The sequence below is a fragment of the Peromyscus maniculatus genome, chromosome 2 (assembly GCF_049852395.1).
Source record: "Peromyscus maniculatus bairdii isolate BWxNUB_F1_BW_parent chromosome 2, HU_Pman_BW_mat_3.1, whole genome shotgun sequence".
Lineage (NCBI taxonomy): Eukaryota > Metazoa > Chordata > Mammalia > Rodentia > Cricetidae > Peromyscus > Peromyscus maniculatus.
Window position 1 is genome coordinate 148,643,780 of NC_134853.1, and position 19,580 is coordinate 148,663,359.

Genomic DNA, 19,580 nt, shown 5'->3' on the forward strand with positions numbered 1-19,580 from the left:
CCAAGAGAACCTGGGCTTGGGGAATGGCCCAGAATAGTAATTGTACCTGGAGGGGGGGGGTGTTGGTTGGGATGGGGGACGGGCACCTGCTGGATAGCAGAGCCAGGTGTGTCAGGCTGGGGTCACTCTCACCCAGGCAAGGGGTAACAGAAATGTTGAGGGCCAGTCCATCCTCATGCCCGCCTTTCTTTGCAGGGTCCTCCAGGACAACCTGGCTACCCGGGTGCCATGGGACCCCCAGGACTGCCTGTGAGTAAGAGGACTGTGTCTCTGGGGGTACTGGAGGTACAGTCTGGTGGCGAGAACAGGGCCAGGCAGGGTGTCTCCCAACCACGTCCCCCCTTTCCCAACATTCAGTCTCTGCCATGCCATCCATGTAGACCTCCCCCCTCCTCTGACCTCCGCCAACACACACACACACACACACACACACACACACACACACACACACACACTCCGCTTTGGCCCCCACCATTGCAACGGAGGGGAGGGGGGGCCGCTCTCAGAACCCCCTGGGTCCCAGACTCAGCAAGAACTGAGATTTGCTGCCCAAAGGGTTTTGAGAGAGTGAGGAGGACCTCTGAGAGTTGCCACTCCTCACAAAGGGCACCCTCAGGCCTTTGCAGTGTGGGCCACCGTGGCGGGTGGGTGGCTGTCGTCTCCCCCTCTAGTCCCCTCCTCGGGTGCCCTCAGCCTCCAGATGCCCTTCTGGGCACCAGCGGCAGCCCCGCCTCTTGCATTAGCCCCGCCACAGAGCTGATTCTGCTGTCGTTTGTCAGGGCATCAAGGGAGAGCGAGGGTACACCGGCCCTGCAGGAGAGAAGGGCGAGTCGGTAAGTGGCGGGCGTGGGTACGGATGTGAGGGTCCGGGAAAGCGGCCTTCGCCCCCCAGCCACCTTCACCAACAGGGCGGGAGACTTTCCCGTGGGGAGGAGCCTGTGACCCCTGCTGCCCCTGCCCCAGCCACTCCAGCTGCGGCTCTGCACCAGCTGGTGGCTGCGGAGGCGGAGGCTGTGAGGAGATCCCAGCAGGCTTCTTGCAGGGAAGGCAACTGAGGAGGGGAAGGGCCCAGTCAGCTGGCAGAATTCCCCAGTCCTGCCAGATCAGGGCCAGGAGCCTTTTTTTTTCTATTGAGGCCACCTTCATGGGGGTCCTACACTGAAGGAAGGAGCTGGGACTGCTAACACATGAGGTCACAGGCTCCCGGGTGACATGACTCACCCAGTACCCTGCAGCCAGCTAGGGAGTTGGTGGAGGAGCCTGGGCTGGAGCCCAAGTCCATCTGGTGAGGCACCTCAGCCCTCATCTCTGGGACCCGCCATGCTAGAGCTGGAGCCCTACCTCTCCCCCTCACAAATGTCAGCGAGGCCTCATGGGACTCTGCCAACACTGTCACACTTTTTAATCTGCAACGAGATTGTCTCCTAGGCAGGCTGCGTGCTGCGAGTCCTTGTAAGGGTTCAGCACTGAGCAAAGCGGGCCCCGTGTGCCTTGCCCTGCAGCGGGAAACTGCTAGAACATGAATAAATAGAAACAGATATGAGGAGAGCGGAGACCCCTGAGCGGGCAGGGTGGGGGTGGGAGAGGGGCGGGAGTGGTATGAGGACCCTGTGTAGAAGGGAGAGAGGGGGTGTCTCGGGGACGACTCTTAGAGCTGAGTTCTGAATGGGGGTGGAAGGAGCTCTGTGGGTCACGGGTGGGTCCTGGCACGAACAGCTTGGAGCTACGCATCGGTTCCCGAAGGGCTCAGGAAACACTGAAGGGATGAGCAGTGGTCAGCATTCCAGAAAGAGGGAACAGCGATGTACAGGCCTGGGGGGTGACCCCACAGAGCGTGCTCAGGGAAGAGCAGTCTGGACTGAGCAAGACACAGCCGAGGGAAGAGGAGAGAGAAGAGAAGCGGGGAAGGGTGGTTGCTGACAGGTTACGGGATGCCCGTAAATCCAGCAGGAGAGGAAAGCACGCGCCTCATTTATTAGACAGAGGGGGGCCATGGCAGGCTTTTGAGCCAGAGTCGGAGCTGTGCCTAAGAAAGAGGGATCAGCTGCTTTTTGTTGGCCGGGCCGGACTGGGCCAGGAGGTAGCAGGATTAATTAGCAGCCTGGTTCCAGGGAACTGAGGGGCCCAGGCGGAGAGTCCTATCAGCTCAGAACACACCCACCGCGGACCCTGCCCATCCCCAGGCCTCATTCCTCCTGTTTCTGAGTGACTGATTCTGTTCCTTTGAGTCCTCAGGGCCCACCAGGATCTGAAGGCCTTCCAGGTCCCCAAGGCCCAGCGGTGAGTGAGCGAGCGAGCGAGCAGGCCATGGAGATGGGGAGGGGGAGGGAGCCTCCTGGCCCCTCCCTGTGGCCTGAGGACTGGAAGATTGGGTTTCAGTTATGGTCTTCTCTATGGTGACAGGGTCCCCGAGGAGAGCGAGGCCCCCAAGGGAACTCTGGTGAGAAGGGTGACCAGGTGAGTGATGCCTGGGGCCGGGGCTGAAGGGTGGTGGTCCCTGGGTCTAGTTTTTCTACCTATCCCCCCACCTTCCACCTACTGGCCCCTCTCTGGAAATGAGGACAGAGCCTGGAGACTTGAGGCGGCCCCTCTTGTCCTTCTCTCCACCCGAGTGGCCAGGCAGAGGGGTGACCTCCTCACTTCTTCCCCTAGGGATTTCAAGGCCAGCCAGGCTTTCCAGGCCCACCGGTGAGTAAAGACACAAAAGTTTCCTGTAATGTGGTCCCATTGGGAAGAGCAGGCCTGGCTAGTCCCCCTGGATGAAAATGAACCCGGGGAGGGAAGTCAAGAGATGAGAGGGCCCGCGTAGATGGCCACCGCAGATTCTGGGAGCCAGGCCTGAAGAGCGGGCCTTGTGGGTGGCCACAGAGGGCCAGACAGAGAGATGAAACGCACAGAGGAGGGAGATGAAGACCTATTTTTATTTCTGCCTGCTTCTTTGTGGCTACAGGGTCCCCCAGGATTCCCAGGCAAAGCGGGAGCCCCTGGCCCACCTGGCCCCCAAGCAGAGAAGGTGAGTCGAAACCCACGTCTGCCAGAAGCCCAGAGCTGAGTCAGGAAGCTCTCATGACCCTGTCAGGCCTTCAGGACATTCACAGACATTTGCCAGGAGGGTGGTAAAAGCAGTGTAGAGCAGAGAGAGACACAGGGCCGGTAGAGGTGGATAACTAGGCTGTGACAGGCCAGCTCCGGCCAGGTCATTTCTCAAGAGAAAGCAGAGAGGTCAAGGAGCCAAGGGAAAGGAAGGGATCCCCTGAATGAGGGCATACCTGGAGGAGGAGCGCACCTCTCTCCTTTGGCTGTCTCCAAGGGCCCAGAGGACACAGGGGTCACCTGCGACTTTGTGGTAAGATAGGGACAGCAGCCTTGGAGCGCCACACTGGTTGACTCCGAGACTGCCTTGATAGCCTGGACACACAGCCCTGCTGTGGTTTGGAGAGGACATCCCTGGCTCTGCAGAGGCTGGGGTTCCCTTGTGTACTGGGTGGGAGCTGTCAGAGATCCCAAGCTTGATTTCTAAGCTTTGGATGAAGGAGGCGGTCCACAGGGAGCTGTGATGTTCTGTAGTCTCTGGGAGCCTCTTTCGTCTGAAGCCACACATTAGCATCTCACTGTGAGAAAAACAAGTAAGGAAAAACCAGTTGGGGGGACCCCGAAAAGCAGGGAACCATCAGAGCTGAGATGAGCACCCACTGTGAGAGAGGACACGTCCACTGTCCCAAGCCAGTACCCATCAGACATAGGCTCTGTGATGGCTGACAGCTCCCACTTATCCCTTCCCTGTGGAGTCCTCCTCAGGCTGATCATTGCAGAGAACCCCAAACTGCAGGCTGGAGATGCTCCATCACAACGCTCAGTGGGGCTGACATTGGCTAGAACTGTGCTGACCCCTCCTGGTAGATGGTGGTATTGCAACACCCCCTGGCTCTCCCCGCCTGTAGCTGCCTCTTCCCTTTCTGCAGCCACCCCCCCTCCTCGTCCCCCCTCCCAGACACTGATCCAGGGCACTGCCTCTCCCCTGCCCAGGGGAAGTAGCAACCTTTTCTTAAGCTTCTTACCTCCCAATCCACAGTCTGTTCTCACCACTGCCCTGCTTTGGGCCTTCAGTGGCTGCCCAGGGACCATGGCTGTGTTTGCAGGCCATTTTACAGTCCCTGAGCCTTTTATTAGAAGAAGTTCGTGTAAAATCTCATATAATACAGACACAAGGGAAGATGCTCTGTTTAAGGCCTGGAAGAAGGTTCTGGAGTCCTATCCTCTGGGCCAGACACCTACTTCATGCTCCCAGCTTCTAGGGGACTCTGAGATGTGATTTAAAAGGCACCGGTCTGCTTGACAAAGAGCAGCATGTTGTTTGGGGACCCTCCCAGTCAGGTGGCCACCTCCCCAGCCTGCCTCTCCCAATCCATCTACTGTAAAGGGTCCTGACACCCAAGTCAGGCAGTCACGTGACCACATCCAAATCTTTGTGTCCTAGGTTCCCTGTAGCCTCCTCCTGCCTCATCCCAGGCATTCTTCAGAGGTCACCGTCTGGTGACACTTCTGTGACATTTCCCCTGAGCCCTGGCCTCCATGAGCCTCTCCTCCACCCTCATAAAGCATTGACCCCAGCAGGCCTGTAGCACACGAGGGATCATGATCCCCTGGGGTACAGGAGTCTCTCCACCCTTTCCACCTTGAGCTTCAAAGCCCACATGCACGGCATGTCATTAGAGTGATATAAATTAAACACGTCCACCCACCCACGTGCTGGCTCCTGAGAAGAGGCCAGTGTGAGAGAGTTCTATCTGTCTCCAAAGAGCAGTGAGGAAAAAGGGGGCCTTCAGTAGATGAGGACACGTGCTCTTAGGAAGGCAGCGAGTGGAATACGTCAGGCCAAGACAAACCCAGGGCTGGAAGCCAAACGCCTTGACTCCCAAGGGTCCCTAGTCCCCTGAGCCCTGATCTCATTGGGCGTTCTGGTTTCAGGGCAGTGAAGGGATTCGAGGTCCATCAGGCTTACCTGGTTCCCCTGGGCCACCAGGCCCTCCCGGGATTCAGGTGAGTGTGTGCCCTCAGGGCCTAGCAGGTACGAGGGATGGGGTACCTGTGTGAGTGTGTGCATGTATGGGTAAGGGCGTGAGCTGGGTAAGAGGTGGAGAGAGCCATGTGGGGCTGGGCCAGACTTCCAGAGATAGCATTCAGAAATGCCTTTCTTCTGTCTGCAGGGCCCTGCTGGGCTGGATGGACTGGACGGGAAGGATGGCAAGCCTGGCCTGAGGGTAAGATGGGGCCGTGTTTGTGTTTGTGGGAAGGGGGCGGTGGGCAGGAGCCCTCTCCTCCTGATGAAGTGAGCCGAAGAGTCATCCTTTCATCCCCTCCCGGGCTGCTCCTCCTCCCGGCTGGCATCAGGCTCCCCGGGTCTCTCACTCCTTCTAATAGACTTAGCCAAGTTAGGCGAATTGGTCTTGGCAAAGACAGGATAGTGACAGAGATGCCATTTATATCCCAAAACTTGGGCAACTAGAGAAAGTAGGCTAGGTTCTGGGAAGAATCAGGCTGTAGCCATGACAGGCCTGAGCAGGCCCTGGCTCCTCAGTTGAGGTTTTTTTCTGGGAAATCTGAGAGATGTGGGAACATCGTGGTATACGGAGAACATCGAGGTTAAGTCCCATACCTAACCAAAAGAAAGAAAATGAAGGCCCACAGAGGGGCTGGGACCCATTCACAGTCCCCAGCCGGTCAGAGGCTGAGCCAGGCCGAGTTCCCTCTGCCCCACATGATGTCTGCACCTGGGATGGGAGACAGAGAAGCAGGGGCAGAGGGGAAGGAGTTGGGTCAAGGCTGGACCAGACGTTCTCAGCGTTCCTTCTCTTTCCCTAGGGGGACCCAGGCCCCATTGGCCCTCCTGGACTCATGGGACCCCCGGTAAGTTGAGCTGCAGGGAGGAGCTGGGGGCTCTGAACCTCCTCTCAGCTGCCCCCCCACCTCCAGGGCCTCACTCTGTGACGGTAACAGACGCCATTGCTTCGGCCTGAGCAGGAAGGTGTGGGGAGCACCTCAGATGGAGGTGAGAGGGACATCTCCCTGCGTTTCCTTCCAGGGTTTCAAGGGGAAAACAGGGCATCCTGGCCTCCCTGGGCCCAAGGTAAGGGGGACTTCTGGACAGCAGCCTTCCCTATTCTCTTTGGACATAGCAGCCCACCCTGGGTTGAGGGTGCCACCCGGCCCCTGGATGAGATGGCACTCCAGCACCCTAGCTTCCTGAGGCCACTAGGGCCTGCCGAACTGGGTCAGGACTCGGCCACCCACCAGCCAAAGGGCGCCAGGGCCCCTCTGGTCAAAGCCATGACAAGGTGGCAGAGTCCCCTTGATCCAGGCTCAACATGGGCATGGAGACACACATGGGGGTGGAGACACTAAGCTCCCCTCTCCCCTCTCTCTTTTTAGGGTGACTGTGGAAAACCAGGTCCCCCTGGTAGCAGCGGCCGGCCAGGTGCGGAGGTAAGGACGGGGGGTTCTGGGCGTACCGCTGTCCCACGTGGTAGCCGCTTTCTTCCTCTCGGTGGCAAAGTGGCTGCTTCCTCTCCTCGGCCTTCTGATGTGAAATTTTACCCCACACGGCACATCTTGATCCTTCTCCATCTTGAGAGTTATAACTGGTCCCCTCCCTAGAAAGACAACTGGACAACTGCCCAAAAGGCAGAAGCCCTGGAAGGCTACGGTCTAAAGTTCAGAGCTCTGTCCAGCCCTCTGGCCATTGCTCCATGCCACTACCCACAGCTCTGCTCAGCCCTCTCCTACCAAGCAGCCATACATAAGCGGGTCGGTCGGTTTCTGTGTCACCTCTTTCGTTCTCTGACTCCTGCAGGGTGAGCCTGGTGCCATGGGACCCCAGGGACGACCAGGACCCCCAGGTCATCTTGTGAGTTAATCTGGTTTTGTCTCTGCTTCTAGGAATAGAATGCCACTGGGGGATGGGTAAGCTGGTAGTGCCCCAAGAGCTGTCCTAACCATGCAGAGATATGAGGGACTTTAGACTCATCTGATTCAGTGGTTTTTTGCTTTTCACCACTGTTGGGGTCCTCTGTGCATATTCACATTTGCTTATCAGACACAAGTCATTCAGTTAGTCAATAAGTAATTATTGACCATCTGCTCTAAATCAGAGCCACAGCACAGAGCCAGATAGACAGGGGCTCTTATTCCACAGGTCTTCCCCACAGTCACAGGAAACAGGTGAATGAAAGGTTCAGGTGATGAGGTGATGTTACAGGGAGGAACTGGGAGGGAGGTAGCTTTAGGGCAGCAGTTCTCAACCTGTGGGTGGAGATAGCAGATATCCGGTGTATCAGACTCATTACTATTCATAACAGTAGCAAAATTACAGCTATAAAGCCGCAGTAAAAATAAGTGTATGGTTGGGGGTCACCCCAACATGAGGAACTGTATTAAAGGGTCACAGCATTAGGGAGGTTGAGAACACTGTTTTAGGGGAACCCTTGCTGAAGAAGTGACTGAGCTGAGGCCTGAATGAAGGAGTCAGATATTGAGTAGCCTTGGAGAAGGGACACATTGAATACACAGGGAACCAAAAGCAGCCAGGAGCTTGATGTGTCTGAGGGACCTCAAGACCATCACACTGGGTATGGGGGTAGCTTGAGGACTGCATGTGGCCCCCTAAAAGCTGAGCTTCGAAAAAGATACCTCAGGATTGGGTTCAGGAGCCTGTAGCAGGCATCCTCAGGGAAGGGCTGGTAAGTGACAGGTGGGTGGATGGGTGACGGGAAGGGAGAGGGAACAGAGAGCTTAGGGGATCTGACTTGGAGGTGGAGGGCTTGTTCCCTTGGCCTGACACAAGGGAGGACTGAGTGGTAAAAAGAGAGGAACCAGGAAGTTCAGCTGGGCAACTGGGTAGGCAGGTGGTGTTTTTGCTTAAATTAGGGTGAATTGAAGAGCGCATTTATTAAGCAATATTGCATTTCCCATCCACTTTTCTCATCGGTGACACAAATGACTGCCAATTGGTGCCTTTGATCAGTGTGACAGCATCATGCCTATTGATAGGGCTCCAGAGAAAGCGAATCCAGTGGTGGGCTAGTGTAGCATGGCTGTATAATTTTCAGGAGGCATTTGGGAACATTAAAAATAGTTCATGACAAAAAAAAAAAAGGAACTCTCAGGTCCCCATTTTTATATATCTCAAGGAGTTCAGAGGCTCTGTTCTGGAGACTTCAGATCTCCTCCAGGCCCCTACACATTAATTATCAAGAGTCATACATGGCCAGGCGGTGGTGGCGCACGCCTTTAATCCCAGCACTCGGGAGGCAGAGGCAGGCGGATCTCTGTGAGTTCGAGGCCAGCCTGGACTACCAAGTGAGTCCCAGGAAAGGCACAAAGATACACAGAGAAACCCTGTCTCGAAAAACCAAAAAAAAAAAAAAAAAGAGTCATACACTAAATGATGACCCTGGTAGAGATTCCTGGGGTGGGGGCCTATGGATGAGGACCTGCTGGGCTCCTCCTGACATTGCTCTGTCCAGCTCCAGTCCCCTGCTATGTGCCAGTCCCAGTCATGAGCATTCCCACCCTAGGAGTAGTATAGGTGCCATGGCACCAGAATGTTCTGGAAGGGGGGGAGGAGGAATGTGCTCTGGGAAGGAGCTGAGTACTCTTGGGTTCAGAGAAGGTATCGCTCTGATGAGGGAGGTGACCTCTGGACTGTGGACATTTCAGATACAGCCCCGGCAGTGTCAGGAGGGGACATCCCTGGGGGTTAGAGTATCACTGCTCCCCAGAATGTGGGGTTACAGAGCCTTCCCATGTGGATATTGGGTCAGCCCGTGTGTGTGTGTGTGTGTGTGTGTGTGTGTGTGTGTGTGTGTGTGTGTGTGTTTAAGACAGGGTTTCTCTTCTCTGTGTAGTTTTGGTACCTGGATCTCGCTCTGTAGATCAGGCTGGCCTTGAACTCGCAAAGATCCTCCTGGCTCTGCCTCCTGAGTGCTGGGATTAAAGGCGTGCGCCACCACCGCCTGGCATGGGTCAGCCTTTTTGTTCTGCCCCCCAAAGATCTCCCCCTTCTAGGATATGGCGAAGGGCTTTGGAGATAGCTGGAGTTCCTTCTGTGGCTCTGGGGGGTGGAGGACATGATCTTTGGTCCATATGGTCCCTGCCCTTTACCTCTGCTGTGTAGACCCTGGCTGCCGACTTTTCCTCCTCCACAGAACAATCAGATGCTGGGCTACCTTTAGGAAGCACAGGGGCGCGGGAGGTACCCAGGCTGGTAGTTCATTCTCTGCTGCCTTTGGCCTCTGCACCTCACAAGCCTAGGTGCGCCAGTCAGTGGGCACTGGGCACAAGGGTCCTGTATATTCAGCCCCTCCCACCTCTGCTCTGGAACCAGAGCTCCTGGTAGAAGTTCAAGTGTAAGATCAGAGAGGAAGGATGGATTCCAGGAAGAGAACAAAGCTAATGCAGTATAGGGGATGTTCCTGCTGCTGCCCAAACCCCCTCCAGCCTGGGCGTTTTGGTAAAGCCCTTACCCTGTCTTCACTCCCCTCTCCTTAGGGGCCACAGGGACCTCCAGGCCAGCCAGGTCCACCTGGGATCTCCACTATGGTGAGTGACTTTCTTCTATTTCTGTCCTCAAGGACTATTGCCTTTTCTGCTGTGGGCTCCTTCCAGACAAAGGCAAAGGGGTAGAGAACGTTTTTTGTCCCCTCCTTCTCAGCATCAGCCTCTCACTTGTCCTAAAGATGTCCCTTCTGGGATGAGGCAAAGGGTGGCTCAAGGCCATCCGAGGGCCACACCATTGATTCAGGCATGCCATCTGCCCCTGTGGGGCCTGGCCCCTGGAACATGGGGGTGGGGAGGGGTCTGCCTCTGGCTTTGTAGACTCTGCTTCTCCTTTTTCTCCACTGACCTTCGTCCTATTTTTAGGGCCCGAAAGGAGACCGGGGAGCCCCTGGAGAAAGGGGCTTGGCAGGCCTCCCAGGCCAGCCTGGCACACCCGGACACCCTGGCCCTCCGGTAAGACCTCACATCTTGTAGCCCAGCTCAGGGGAGAGGATTTGGCTTTGCACAGCACACCTAGGCTCTCTAGGGACGGAGAGGGTATTCGCATGGCAGGGCGGCAGCATGGGACCTGTGTCTAGGGATTGTATTGTATTCAGAAAGACAAGCCCTGGCAGCCAGCACCCAGCCAGCTGCACACAAGGGCACTGCCTCTGAGGATACATCACCCACCTGATGCCGATCCCTTGACGAGGTGCCAGAAAGAGAAGGCTTGGTCCGTGTGTTGGCCCTGCCCCTGCCCCTGCCTCTCTCCCTGCCCCTGTGGAGCTTGTCAGTAACCACAAAAAGTCTTTGAAAATGTCAGGAACCAGAAATACTGTGCTATTACTGTAACTTTCTGAGCTCCTCAGAAGCCAGACTTGATCTCAGCCCATTTAGCATTCAGAGTGATGCTATATTGGTCACTGACTGTGCCGGAGTGAGCCTTCACTTAGGGTGCTGGGTGTTTTGTCTTCATATGCTCTGCAACACTATTTGGAGGTCCAGTTGTCCCCGAGCCTTCAGGAAAGGGAAGGAGGGTTCAGTGTGGCTGAGTAGATTGCTCTGGGTCCCACAGCTAATAAATGGAAGCGCTGAGACTTGATCTCCAGCCTGCTCTATTGCCCATTTTGCACCTCTTACCCGACCTGCGAAGCTTCTCCTCTCTAGAGGTCTAGACGGGCAAACCACATGAGTGGAGCTGATTGCTAGTCTCAGGGGTGTAAAGTTTCTGGGAAGCCAAGGAAGGGAACTCAGGTCTCTATGACAGGGGCTTTCCCACCAAGCAGACTTTCCTCCAGGACACGGTAGCGAACTAGGGCTGGCCATGATCACAGTCATGGATGCATGGTCACTGGACCTATTTCCCAGAGGGCCAGGGGTCGGCACTCCTGTTCACTGTGGACTCTGCCTACTGTCCCTGGGCATATCTTCCCTCTCAGGTTCCCTCCCTCCCTGCAGACTCAGGAGCTGCCAGGGCTTTGGATGCATCTACCCCTTGTCCTACAATCACAGATGTCTCTTCTCCAGCAGCCCACCAGGAAGGCGTAGGCAGCTCAGGGCTCAGGGGCCGGACAGCTCTTGCTGTGGTGTCATGGGGAAGGAAGGAGGTCAGCTTGTCCTGGCCAGTCTCACTGAGGCCGGAGGCTCACAGTTCATGTGGCCCTTCAGCAAGCATTTCGTGCACACTCAGAGCCGGGGAATGCATACAGTTCTCAAGCAAAAAGACATCTCTGTTCTAGCTCAGGCAGGCTAGAGGGGGGAGGGAGGAGGAGAGGGAGCCGCAGGATCAGGACTCATTGGTGGGATAGAGGAGACAAGATGTGAGGCCCATGAGGCAGGGTCGGATAACAGCTCATATGTTTCCAATGCTCTCTGCTCCCCAGGGTGAACCTGGTTCAGACGGTGCAGCTGGCAAAGAGGTATGGTTGTACTGTTCTCCCTTCCCTTAGGGACATTTCTTCTTGGTCCTCATCTTGTTCTATCCCTCATTCACTCAGTAAGCACACCACATGGGCACAGACTGTCTCCTACAGCAACTATAACCATAGTTTCCACATCCAGAAAATCAATCTCGGGTTGATTGAAAATATTCAGGGGGAAATTGCATGCATACTGAACATATACAGACTCTTTTATTTTTTATTCATTCATTTATTTATTGATACTATGTACCCAGGCAGGCCTGGAACTTTATGGCCCAAAACTGGCCTCCAATTTATGATCCCCCTGCTTCAGCCTCCCTAGTGCGTAGGTGTGCAACAACACTCCTACCTCACTTTTTCCCCCTCATCATGATTCCCTGATCAAACAGTAGACAACTCTGCAGCGTTTACACTGTGGTCACTATTGTTAAGTAATTCAGAGGTGATGTAGAGCATGCAGGTCATAAAGAACACACATAGGTTAGAGCCGACTGCCACACCATTTTACAAAGAGGACTTGAGACAGACTTGGGGATCCATGGGGATCCTGGAGCCAGCCCCCTGCAGATACCCACCGCCAATTACATGCAAGAAGCTGGTAACTCTTGTCGCTCAAGTGGAATTAGAGGACCCTGTTTCTGATCAGAAAGAGATAGTAAGATAACAAACTGCAAACAAAGGTTCCCTGAGCCCCAGCTCTGCCAAGCCCTCCGCTGTTTCAGACTGGCCTTCCCACTCTGACTTCTTGTCACATCCGTTCATCTGTGAGGAGGGACCAGGCCAATGCTATCAAGCAAGGCCATGCCCCAGGGGACATCATCTTTCCTCCCGGTTGTCAGCCCCTCTGGTTGGCAGGGAAGCTGTCATCCCTTCCCTCACACAGCCCTGCTGGACACAACCAGAGTCCTAGGGAGGAAGAAGGTGGTCTTCCCACTGCCCCCTCCCCACCCCACCTCAGGGAGCCTCAGGGATGCTGCCCAGACTTGACCCTGACTTCCGCTTTCTTACAGGGACCTCCTGGAAAGCAGGGGCTCTATGGACCTCCGGGCCCCAAGGTGAGCAGCCACTGGCTGGGTTTAAAAAAAACGGTACTCAGGAGCTGCCACAGAGGAGGCCAGGGTGGCCAATAGGCAGGAAAGGGAGATGTGACCTCACCGGGGACTGTCCCATCTATGGCTTGAGAATGGAAATCTCTTTAATCCCCTAATTATCACCCACCCTGGCTCACTCCAGGGCCTCTGGGTTGGTCGGGGGTAAACAGGAGGCCCTGAACAGGCCCTCCCTGGGCCGGTCTCAATGACACTAGAATATGGTAAGTTTTGAAGAAGACTGGATACAGTGCTGTGGGACTCCAGGAAGGACTCCTAACTCTAATCGAAAGTGAGGGAGGAAGGCTGCATGAAGGACAGGAACATTTCAGCAGAGGAGAGGAGAGAGGTAATCCTTAGGGCGCTGAGGCTGGGGAGGAGGCATTCCAGACAGCAGACACAGGCAACATGGTGGAACCAGAGAGTGACAGGCGGCTGGGGCTGGCAAGGAGACAAGGCTGGGAAAGGTGTGAGGAGGACATTATGGTCTTGCCTGGGCAAGGAAGGGGATCTCCCTACAGAGGGTATGTGGGAGCCATGAGCATTTCCCAGCAAAGAGTCATGCAAGCATTGCCTCCCAGGAGCACTGCCCTGGAAGGTGTTGAGGCAGTGAGACCTCTGTCATCATGGCCGCAGCCCAGCTGGAGATGCTGGGCACCTGGGAAAGGGGCAGGTTGCTGACACATTGTGACACAGACTTGGAAACAGTTGGTGATGCTGTACTGTGACTTGCTGTCTTTGTAGGGTGACCCAGGACCTGCGGGACAGAAGGGACAAGCAGGGGAGAAGGGCAGATCTGGCATGCCAGGGGGACCCGGCAAGAGCGGTTCCATGGGACCTGTCGGGCCGCCAGGTCCTGCAGGAGAAAGGGGGCACCCTGGGTCCCCAGGGCCTGCAGGCAACCCTGGATTGCCTGGTTTGCCAGGCTCTATGGTAAGGGGAGGCCAGCAACCATGGGCACTATCCCATGGTGCAGGCCCATGGTCACTTTAGACACTGCTGCTGACATTCTGTGGGGAAGAGCTTGACTACAGGGTAGCTCCCAGTTCTTCACGGGGAAGCGGGGAGCTACAGGTGTCCCTCCCGTCCCAAATTGCATTTTAGTATGAAATGTGTTGTACTATTTCATGGTAGGGAGATCTTTGGATTAAGCCTCTGTGGGAAGCTCCCAGGACCTTTGCCCTCCGCTCTATCCTTTATTTCTGGAAATCAAGTCTGTTCACTGGGAAAGTGCCAAGCTTGGACTCAGAACTGAGACCAGGTTTCTTCCCTTTCCTCAGGGAGACATGGTGAATTATGATGACATCAAGAGGTTCATCAGACAAGAGATCATTAAAATGTTTGATGGTAATTGGCAGCCGGCTGGGTGGTAGTGGGTAATGGTTGCCCTTCCCAGCCATTTCTTCAGCCGGCCCTTTTGCTTAAAGCTTCAGCGTCCTCCCCTTCCCGCCCCCACACATTTGCAGACAGCAGGTGACAGGCATATGTCCCCCTATCCATCAGACCTTCCTTGTCACCTGCTCTGTTCAGAGATAAATCGGTTCTCTTCTGCCCTCCTGATCCCCCACGGGAGCAAAGGAGGTTAAGAAAGCCGATTTCAAATGAGTCTGTGTGGAGGGAGCTCTGAGGAGAAGGGTGAGCAGACTGGAGGGGCTGCTGGGGTTGGTTTGAGGCCCCTTTTCCTGCCTGTGTGCCTGTGGACATGGGGGAACGTGGATGCTGGGCATCCTGCTTAGGAAAGAGACCTGTCTGGACCACATTCTGAAGCTGGTGCTGAACCAGGGATGGTGGTTAGAGGTCCAAATCAGATCCGTGCTTCTGAAAGATCTGCATGGGAAGGGCACGCAGGGGCCACAGTACAAGGCCTCCCTCAGGAGAGCAGCCCATCTCCCAGTCCTGATACTCCTCCCTCTATCTTTGGAGGCTGTCCCATGCTGGTGGCATGTCTGCGGTATCAGAAGCCACTCTGAGTGCCTGGTCACCCAGTAACATGGCTTTTGTCTTTGCTTGCAGAGAGGATGGCTTACTACACCTCCAGGATGCAGTTCCCCATGGAGGTGGCGGCGGCCCCAGGCCGGCCAGGGCCCCCTGGGAAAGATGGCGCGCCAGGCCGGCCAGGTGCTCCAGGATCACCTGGGCTCCCCGGTCAGATAGGCCGAGAAGGACGCCAGGGTTTGCCAGGAATGAGAGGTAGCTCTGCCTTCCAGGTCTCTGGGGTGTCGGGCACTACAGCTCTGTGTGGGCTGTTGTGAAAATGGTGTGTGTGTGTGTGTGTGTGTGTGTGTGTGTGTGTGTGTGTGTGTGTGTGTGTGCGCGCATGCGCGCAGCAATTCATATAGCCGTCATTTTTCTGCTTAGGAATAGGACTTAACTCCATTTCTTTTGTCTCAGGGTTACCTGGGACCAAAGGTGAAAAGGGAGACATTGGTGTTGGCATCGCAGGAGAAAATGGTCTTCCCGGCCCCCCAGGTAGGAGAACCCAGTCTTTGAGACCATGAATCCAGAACAGCCGAGTCCCCCCCCCACACACACACACACAACTTCTTTACAACATAATCATTAGAACATCAAATAATGCCAGGCTAATTATCACTTACAGAAATGCTCCCAGCTCAAGATACTGTGCTAGGAACTGAAGGGGAGGAGGTAGAGGCCGAGTGTCTGCCTGTCCTAAGCTAGGCCTGCATGATACGGAGTGTGTGTTGGGGGATTGCATACAGTAGGGACCAGAAATCCCAATCTGAGACCTGTTTGGCATTTTACTGGCCCTGTGGTGTTGATGAGGTCACTTAAGCACTTGGAGTCATTCTCCAAGATGAATGGTTAGAAAGTTTTAAGAGTGGTTAAACCCTGATGACCGAGCTCTGAGGCCCAGCTTCACCACTTACTCCATGGATATTACCCATGAATGACTTTTCTGAGGCTGTACCATTTCCCCAGGAAACTATTTTGTGCAGTGATGTACATATTAAAAGCTCATGACCCTTCTCCTGGTATACAGACACTCCCAATAAAACTAGCCAGAGGTGTGGCCATCCTTGTGAAATCAATGTGAGAAGCAGGCAGGTGTGTCGCTTGTCACAGCTCTTGTCTCTTGTCATCTGGGTCTCCTGACTTCCCTTCTGTGGCTCTTCCCTCTGTAGGTCCCCAAGGACCTCCAGGTTATGGCAAGATAGGCGCAACAGGCCCCATGGGTCAACAAGGCATTCCGGGCATCCCTGGCCCCCCAGGCCCTATGGGGCAGCCGGGGAAGGCTGGCCACTGCAACCCCTCAGACTGCTTTGGGGCCATGCCAATGGAGCAACAGTACCCACCCATGAAAAACATGAAGGGGCCTTTTGGCTGAAACGGTCACCTGCGTGGAGATGAAGGACTCCATTGGGAATAAATGGGCAAAGCTTACAGGGCTCTGACTGGTTGTGAATGTTCGTGCTGTTCTTCTGTTTGTTGTTGTTGTTGCTGTTAATATTTTTTTTAACAATAAAGAAACAAAACTATTTGTGACCCCACTTCCACGGGGTTCCCCTGGTGCTGCAGCCACACCTTCTTTGTCATTTGGTCCCAGGGTTATGAAAGGATGCGGCTCTCACGGTTTGTGGCCAGCCTGTAGGTTTGTGTTGTGCTATGCATGGGCTGTCCACTTACCCTGCTCCCTCTCCAGGCACTGCCGGGACACACTTCCCTCGTAGGAAAGAGGTACTGCTCAGTCTCTTGAGTGAACCACCAGCGGGTTTGGAGATCCCCTGAGACCCGCTCAGAAAGGCCTGCTCCCTATTTTCTTTCTGAGTGAACCTGGTATTTGGCACCCATTCTCCTTGGTGTGACCTAAAGCTGAGCCAGCTTGTACCTGGGGAGATGTCCCCCAGTGCTGAGGGGTGCTTATCCACCTGGACACCCCTCCGTGCATGCAGATACTTCTCAATGCTCCAGTAATTTCATGACTGGAAAACCTGCACAGATTGGAGGAAGGATAGCCTCCACCCCTGCCCAGGCAGCCAGGGGGTGCTTCTCTGGGAAATGAGACGGAACTTCCCGCCTGTGCCCACGCTGGCTCTGTCACCAGCTTCCCAGCTCCAGGCACTTTTTAGACTGCAAAGAGTGCCTTTTGTTATTTAAATGTGCGTGATGGACGTCTCAGGCTGGCCCTTCAGAAATAGCTGGGGTTAGATCATTGAGAAAGGGTCCCAGGAAAGCCATGATTAGATCTAAGCTTGTGGTCCACCAAGTCCACCAGGGGTGTTCTTTCTGCTGTGCCCTCCATATGTAAAAAGGGCAGGAAGAAAAGAAGACAATGAACTGAGTATTATAGGAGCGCTCTGTCTCAGGCGTCTTTCTTCTTCGCTCCTCAGATCGCTGGTCCTGATGGGCCGGCTGCCCTGGGAAGAAGCAACAGGGCACATCCAGGGGGACTTCCAAAGAGAGCCTATTTTACTGGCCCTGGCTTTCTGGAGGGTTTATTCAAGTTGGATAAACTTCAAAGGGATCACAGAGCAGGCTCAGAAATGTACTCAGAGTCTAGATGTTTATCCAAACTGCCAGAAGCCTTCAAGCTGGCTGTCACATCTCTCCAGAGCTGGCATTTCAGCACAGTTTTGAACATTCCCTTCTCTGGGTGGGCACCAGCCTATGGGTGGCTCTTCAGAACCTTCGCCCTATTTTTTTTTCTCGCTGAGACAGAGGTATGCCCATGGCCAGACAAAGCTAACAGGCAGGCTCCTGAGCCCGCCAAGTGCCTCCATGCTGCTCTTAGATACAGAAGGAGAATCGGTTCTCTCTTCATCTCTCACCAGCAGTTCCCAGTTAACTCTGGTTCTAACAGAAAACATTAAAAAGCAAATACATCATCATTGCATTGAAGTAGCAGCCAGGTTTTGGACAGTGGATGAGGACAGATGTTAAAGTGCTCCCATTGGAAGGCCAGCTTCCACTCTCAGCCCAGCCTGCGAAGCAGACTGGTGATGGCCCTGTGACCAGGAGCCTGTTGGCGCAAGTAGAAAGAAAGAGAAGCAAGGACCAGCTGTTGAGTCACTCTGAGGGCCGGGGGGTAATTGGTATGGGAGACATCAAACGCGTACCCTTTGAGGGTCACCGGGGAATCGATCCTTAGAAACGGTGCTTCCTTCAATTTTTTCTTCCTGAGTCAAATCCATGCCGCTCTTGGGGGATTCTATGACAGGCTAGGTTTAAGCTTCCCTGATTTGAGTGCTTGTCTCCCTGGAGTTTGAAATTGCTGTATTTTCTTGGACCATGAAGAACCAGATGGGAAGCTGAATTTTATAGTCTCTTCTTCTGTGGTCAGCAGAAAAAAATCTGTGCATCTTGCTCATCAGCTCAGGAGCCTGGGAAGCTGCTGGGAAAATGAGGAGGGGTACTTTCCACTCTCCTCGGGCAGCGTCTCCATTTCTCCACTCTGCTCCTCCGTCTCCACTTCTCAGTCTGTTCCAGACTTTCAAGGCAACACAGAGATCATTCAGATTGACAGAGTCTAACTTGAAGAGTCTGCTTCCTCTTCCTAGTTTGTGCCAGGAGCTGTACTAGGCTCTGGGGATCCTGAAACAAACTAGACAGATACGGACTCAGCCCCTACGACGACAGTGGAGACCGCAGTTCATTAAGCCATTATAACGAAGTGGGGTGGTGGGACAGGACCAGGTGGCTGGGGAGGGCCATCACTGCGGGACCGAACTGTCTAGACAGAAGTTGATCCAGGCACAGGGAACAGCATGTGCCAAGGTCCAGAGATGATTGAGCACAGCAGGCTGGGGGGGGGGCACCGGCAGGGGGGGCTGTGGTGCCGAGCCTGAGCACCGGGCACACAGTGGGTAGCCGCTGGTGAGTTTTAAACAAAGGTTTGCCTGATGGGGAGTTTGCCGATTGTAGTGTGGAGAATGGACTGGAGAGCCCTTAATTTGAGAAGCCCAAGGCTATTGCATATTTATTGTGCAAAGAAAAAAAATAATCCCATGTTGGAAGCCTTGGGAGCTGAAATCTTCCCTTTTGTCATAATATTTTCCTTCCACCACACTTCAACACAATCCACTCACATTCTCGCTCCACATGAGGTCTGTTAACCCCTTACAAGAACAGCTCTTTTTTTTCCTTCTGTACTGTTCCCATGGTGCCATAATGTAAGGGGGCCAGAAGCCAGACACCTATGTGTGTTGTTCTCATTTTACAATGGGTTCTATGGCAAGCTGGAAGACCTCCCTCCAGTCCACAAAATCCAAAAGGAATGCAAAGCTCAAACCTGGATCTAGTTGGAATCAAAGAGAATTCCATAATGAGGTGGGCATTGGTGTTCCTTCCCAGAATGCCACACGGGAGCTTGGCACCCGGCCAGGTGGCATTGGGGAAGAAATGTCTTTCTCTGGGGGAGGAAGGATTTTCCAGTGTGAGGCCTTCCATTATCAAGCTCTGCCTCACCTCTAGTGGTCAAGCACACGCCTTCCATGACCTCTGGAAAACCCGCTTCCCCAAGAAAGGCAGCAAGCCAAGCTTTCTCTCCCCTTCCGCCAGAGCTGAAAGAGGAACAGGAACACCCCGCCCACCACTGTCTGCTTCAGGTGGTTAAGGTCTGGAAAGGAGCTGCTTGTTTTTCAGTCTCTTTCATCTGCCTCTCCAAAATAAACACACCTGGGCCCCCGTTGGCTTTGGTTGGTGTCTGGCTGCTTGAGAGAATCCTTGGATGCTCCTTCTGACCCCCAAATAATGCAGACCTCCAGCTGTGAGGCCTCCTCAGGCTTTCACTGGAATAAAAGAATGAAAAGAATTTTCATGAGGTGGGCGAGATGGCTCAGTGGTTGCTGGCAAGACTGGTGATGGTGATGATTCCAACCCTGGGACCCACATGGCGGAAGGAGAATTGACTCCCTCAGGTTGTCCTAAGACCTCCACACACTGGATTCGGCATGCAGGCACATGCACACAGACAGACAGACAGACAGACAGACACACACACACACACACACACACACACACACACACACACACGCAATAATAAAAGGATTGCCATAGGTGGTGAATCCTCAGCACCTAA

The 19,580-nt window shown here is 54.5% G+C and overlaps 1 protein-coding gene across 5 annotated transcripts in view; it reads left to right on the plus strand.

The window, feature by feature from the left end:
- The window catches only part of Col16a1 (collagen type XVI alpha 1 chain), a 52,281-nt gene extending 36,201 nt beyond the window's left edge, over nt 1-16,080 (plus strand). For all 5 annotated transcript variants that reach the window (XM_015994425.3, XM_015994427.3, XM_015994428.3 and 2 more), the window contains 21 exons: nt 196-249; nt 780-833; nt 2,236-2,280; nt 2,404-2,457; nt 2,653-2,688; nt 2,951-3,013; nt 4,969-5,040; nt 5,208-5,261; nt 5,863-5,907; nt 6,083-6,127; nt 6,430-6,483; nt 6,851-6,904; nt 9,547-9,597; nt 9,919-10,008; nt 11,418-11,453; nt 12,467-12,511; nt 13,289-13,477; nt 13,825-13,891; nt 14,558-14,734; nt 14,936-15,013; nt 15,688-16,080. In XM_015994425.3, the coding sequence (XP_015849911.3) occupies nt 196-249; nt 780-833; nt 2,236-2,280; nt 2,404-2,457; nt 2,653-2,688; nt 2,951-3,013; nt 4,969-5,040; nt 5,208-5,261; nt 5,863-5,907; nt 6,083-6,127; nt 6,430-6,483; nt 6,851-6,904; nt 9,547-9,597; nt 9,919-10,008; nt 11,418-11,453; nt 12,467-12,511; nt 13,289-13,477; nt 13,825-13,891; nt 14,558-14,734; nt 14,936-15,013; nt 15,688-15,890 (1,566 nt within the window). In that variant the 3' untranslated portion in view covers nt 15,891-16,080. The remainder of the gene's footprint in view (nt 1-195; nt 250-779; nt 834-2,235; nt 2,281-2,403; nt 2,458-2,652; nt 2,689-2,950; nt 3,014-4,968; nt 5,041-5,207; nt 5,262-5,862; nt 5,908-6,082; nt 6,128-6,429; nt 6,484-6,850; nt 6,905-9,546; nt 9,598-9,918; nt 10,009-11,417; nt 11,454-12,466; nt 12,512-13,288; nt 13,478-13,824; nt 13,892-14,557; nt 14,735-14,935; nt 15,014-15,687) is intronic.
- Nucleotides 16,081-19,580: the final 3,500 nt, after the last annotated feature.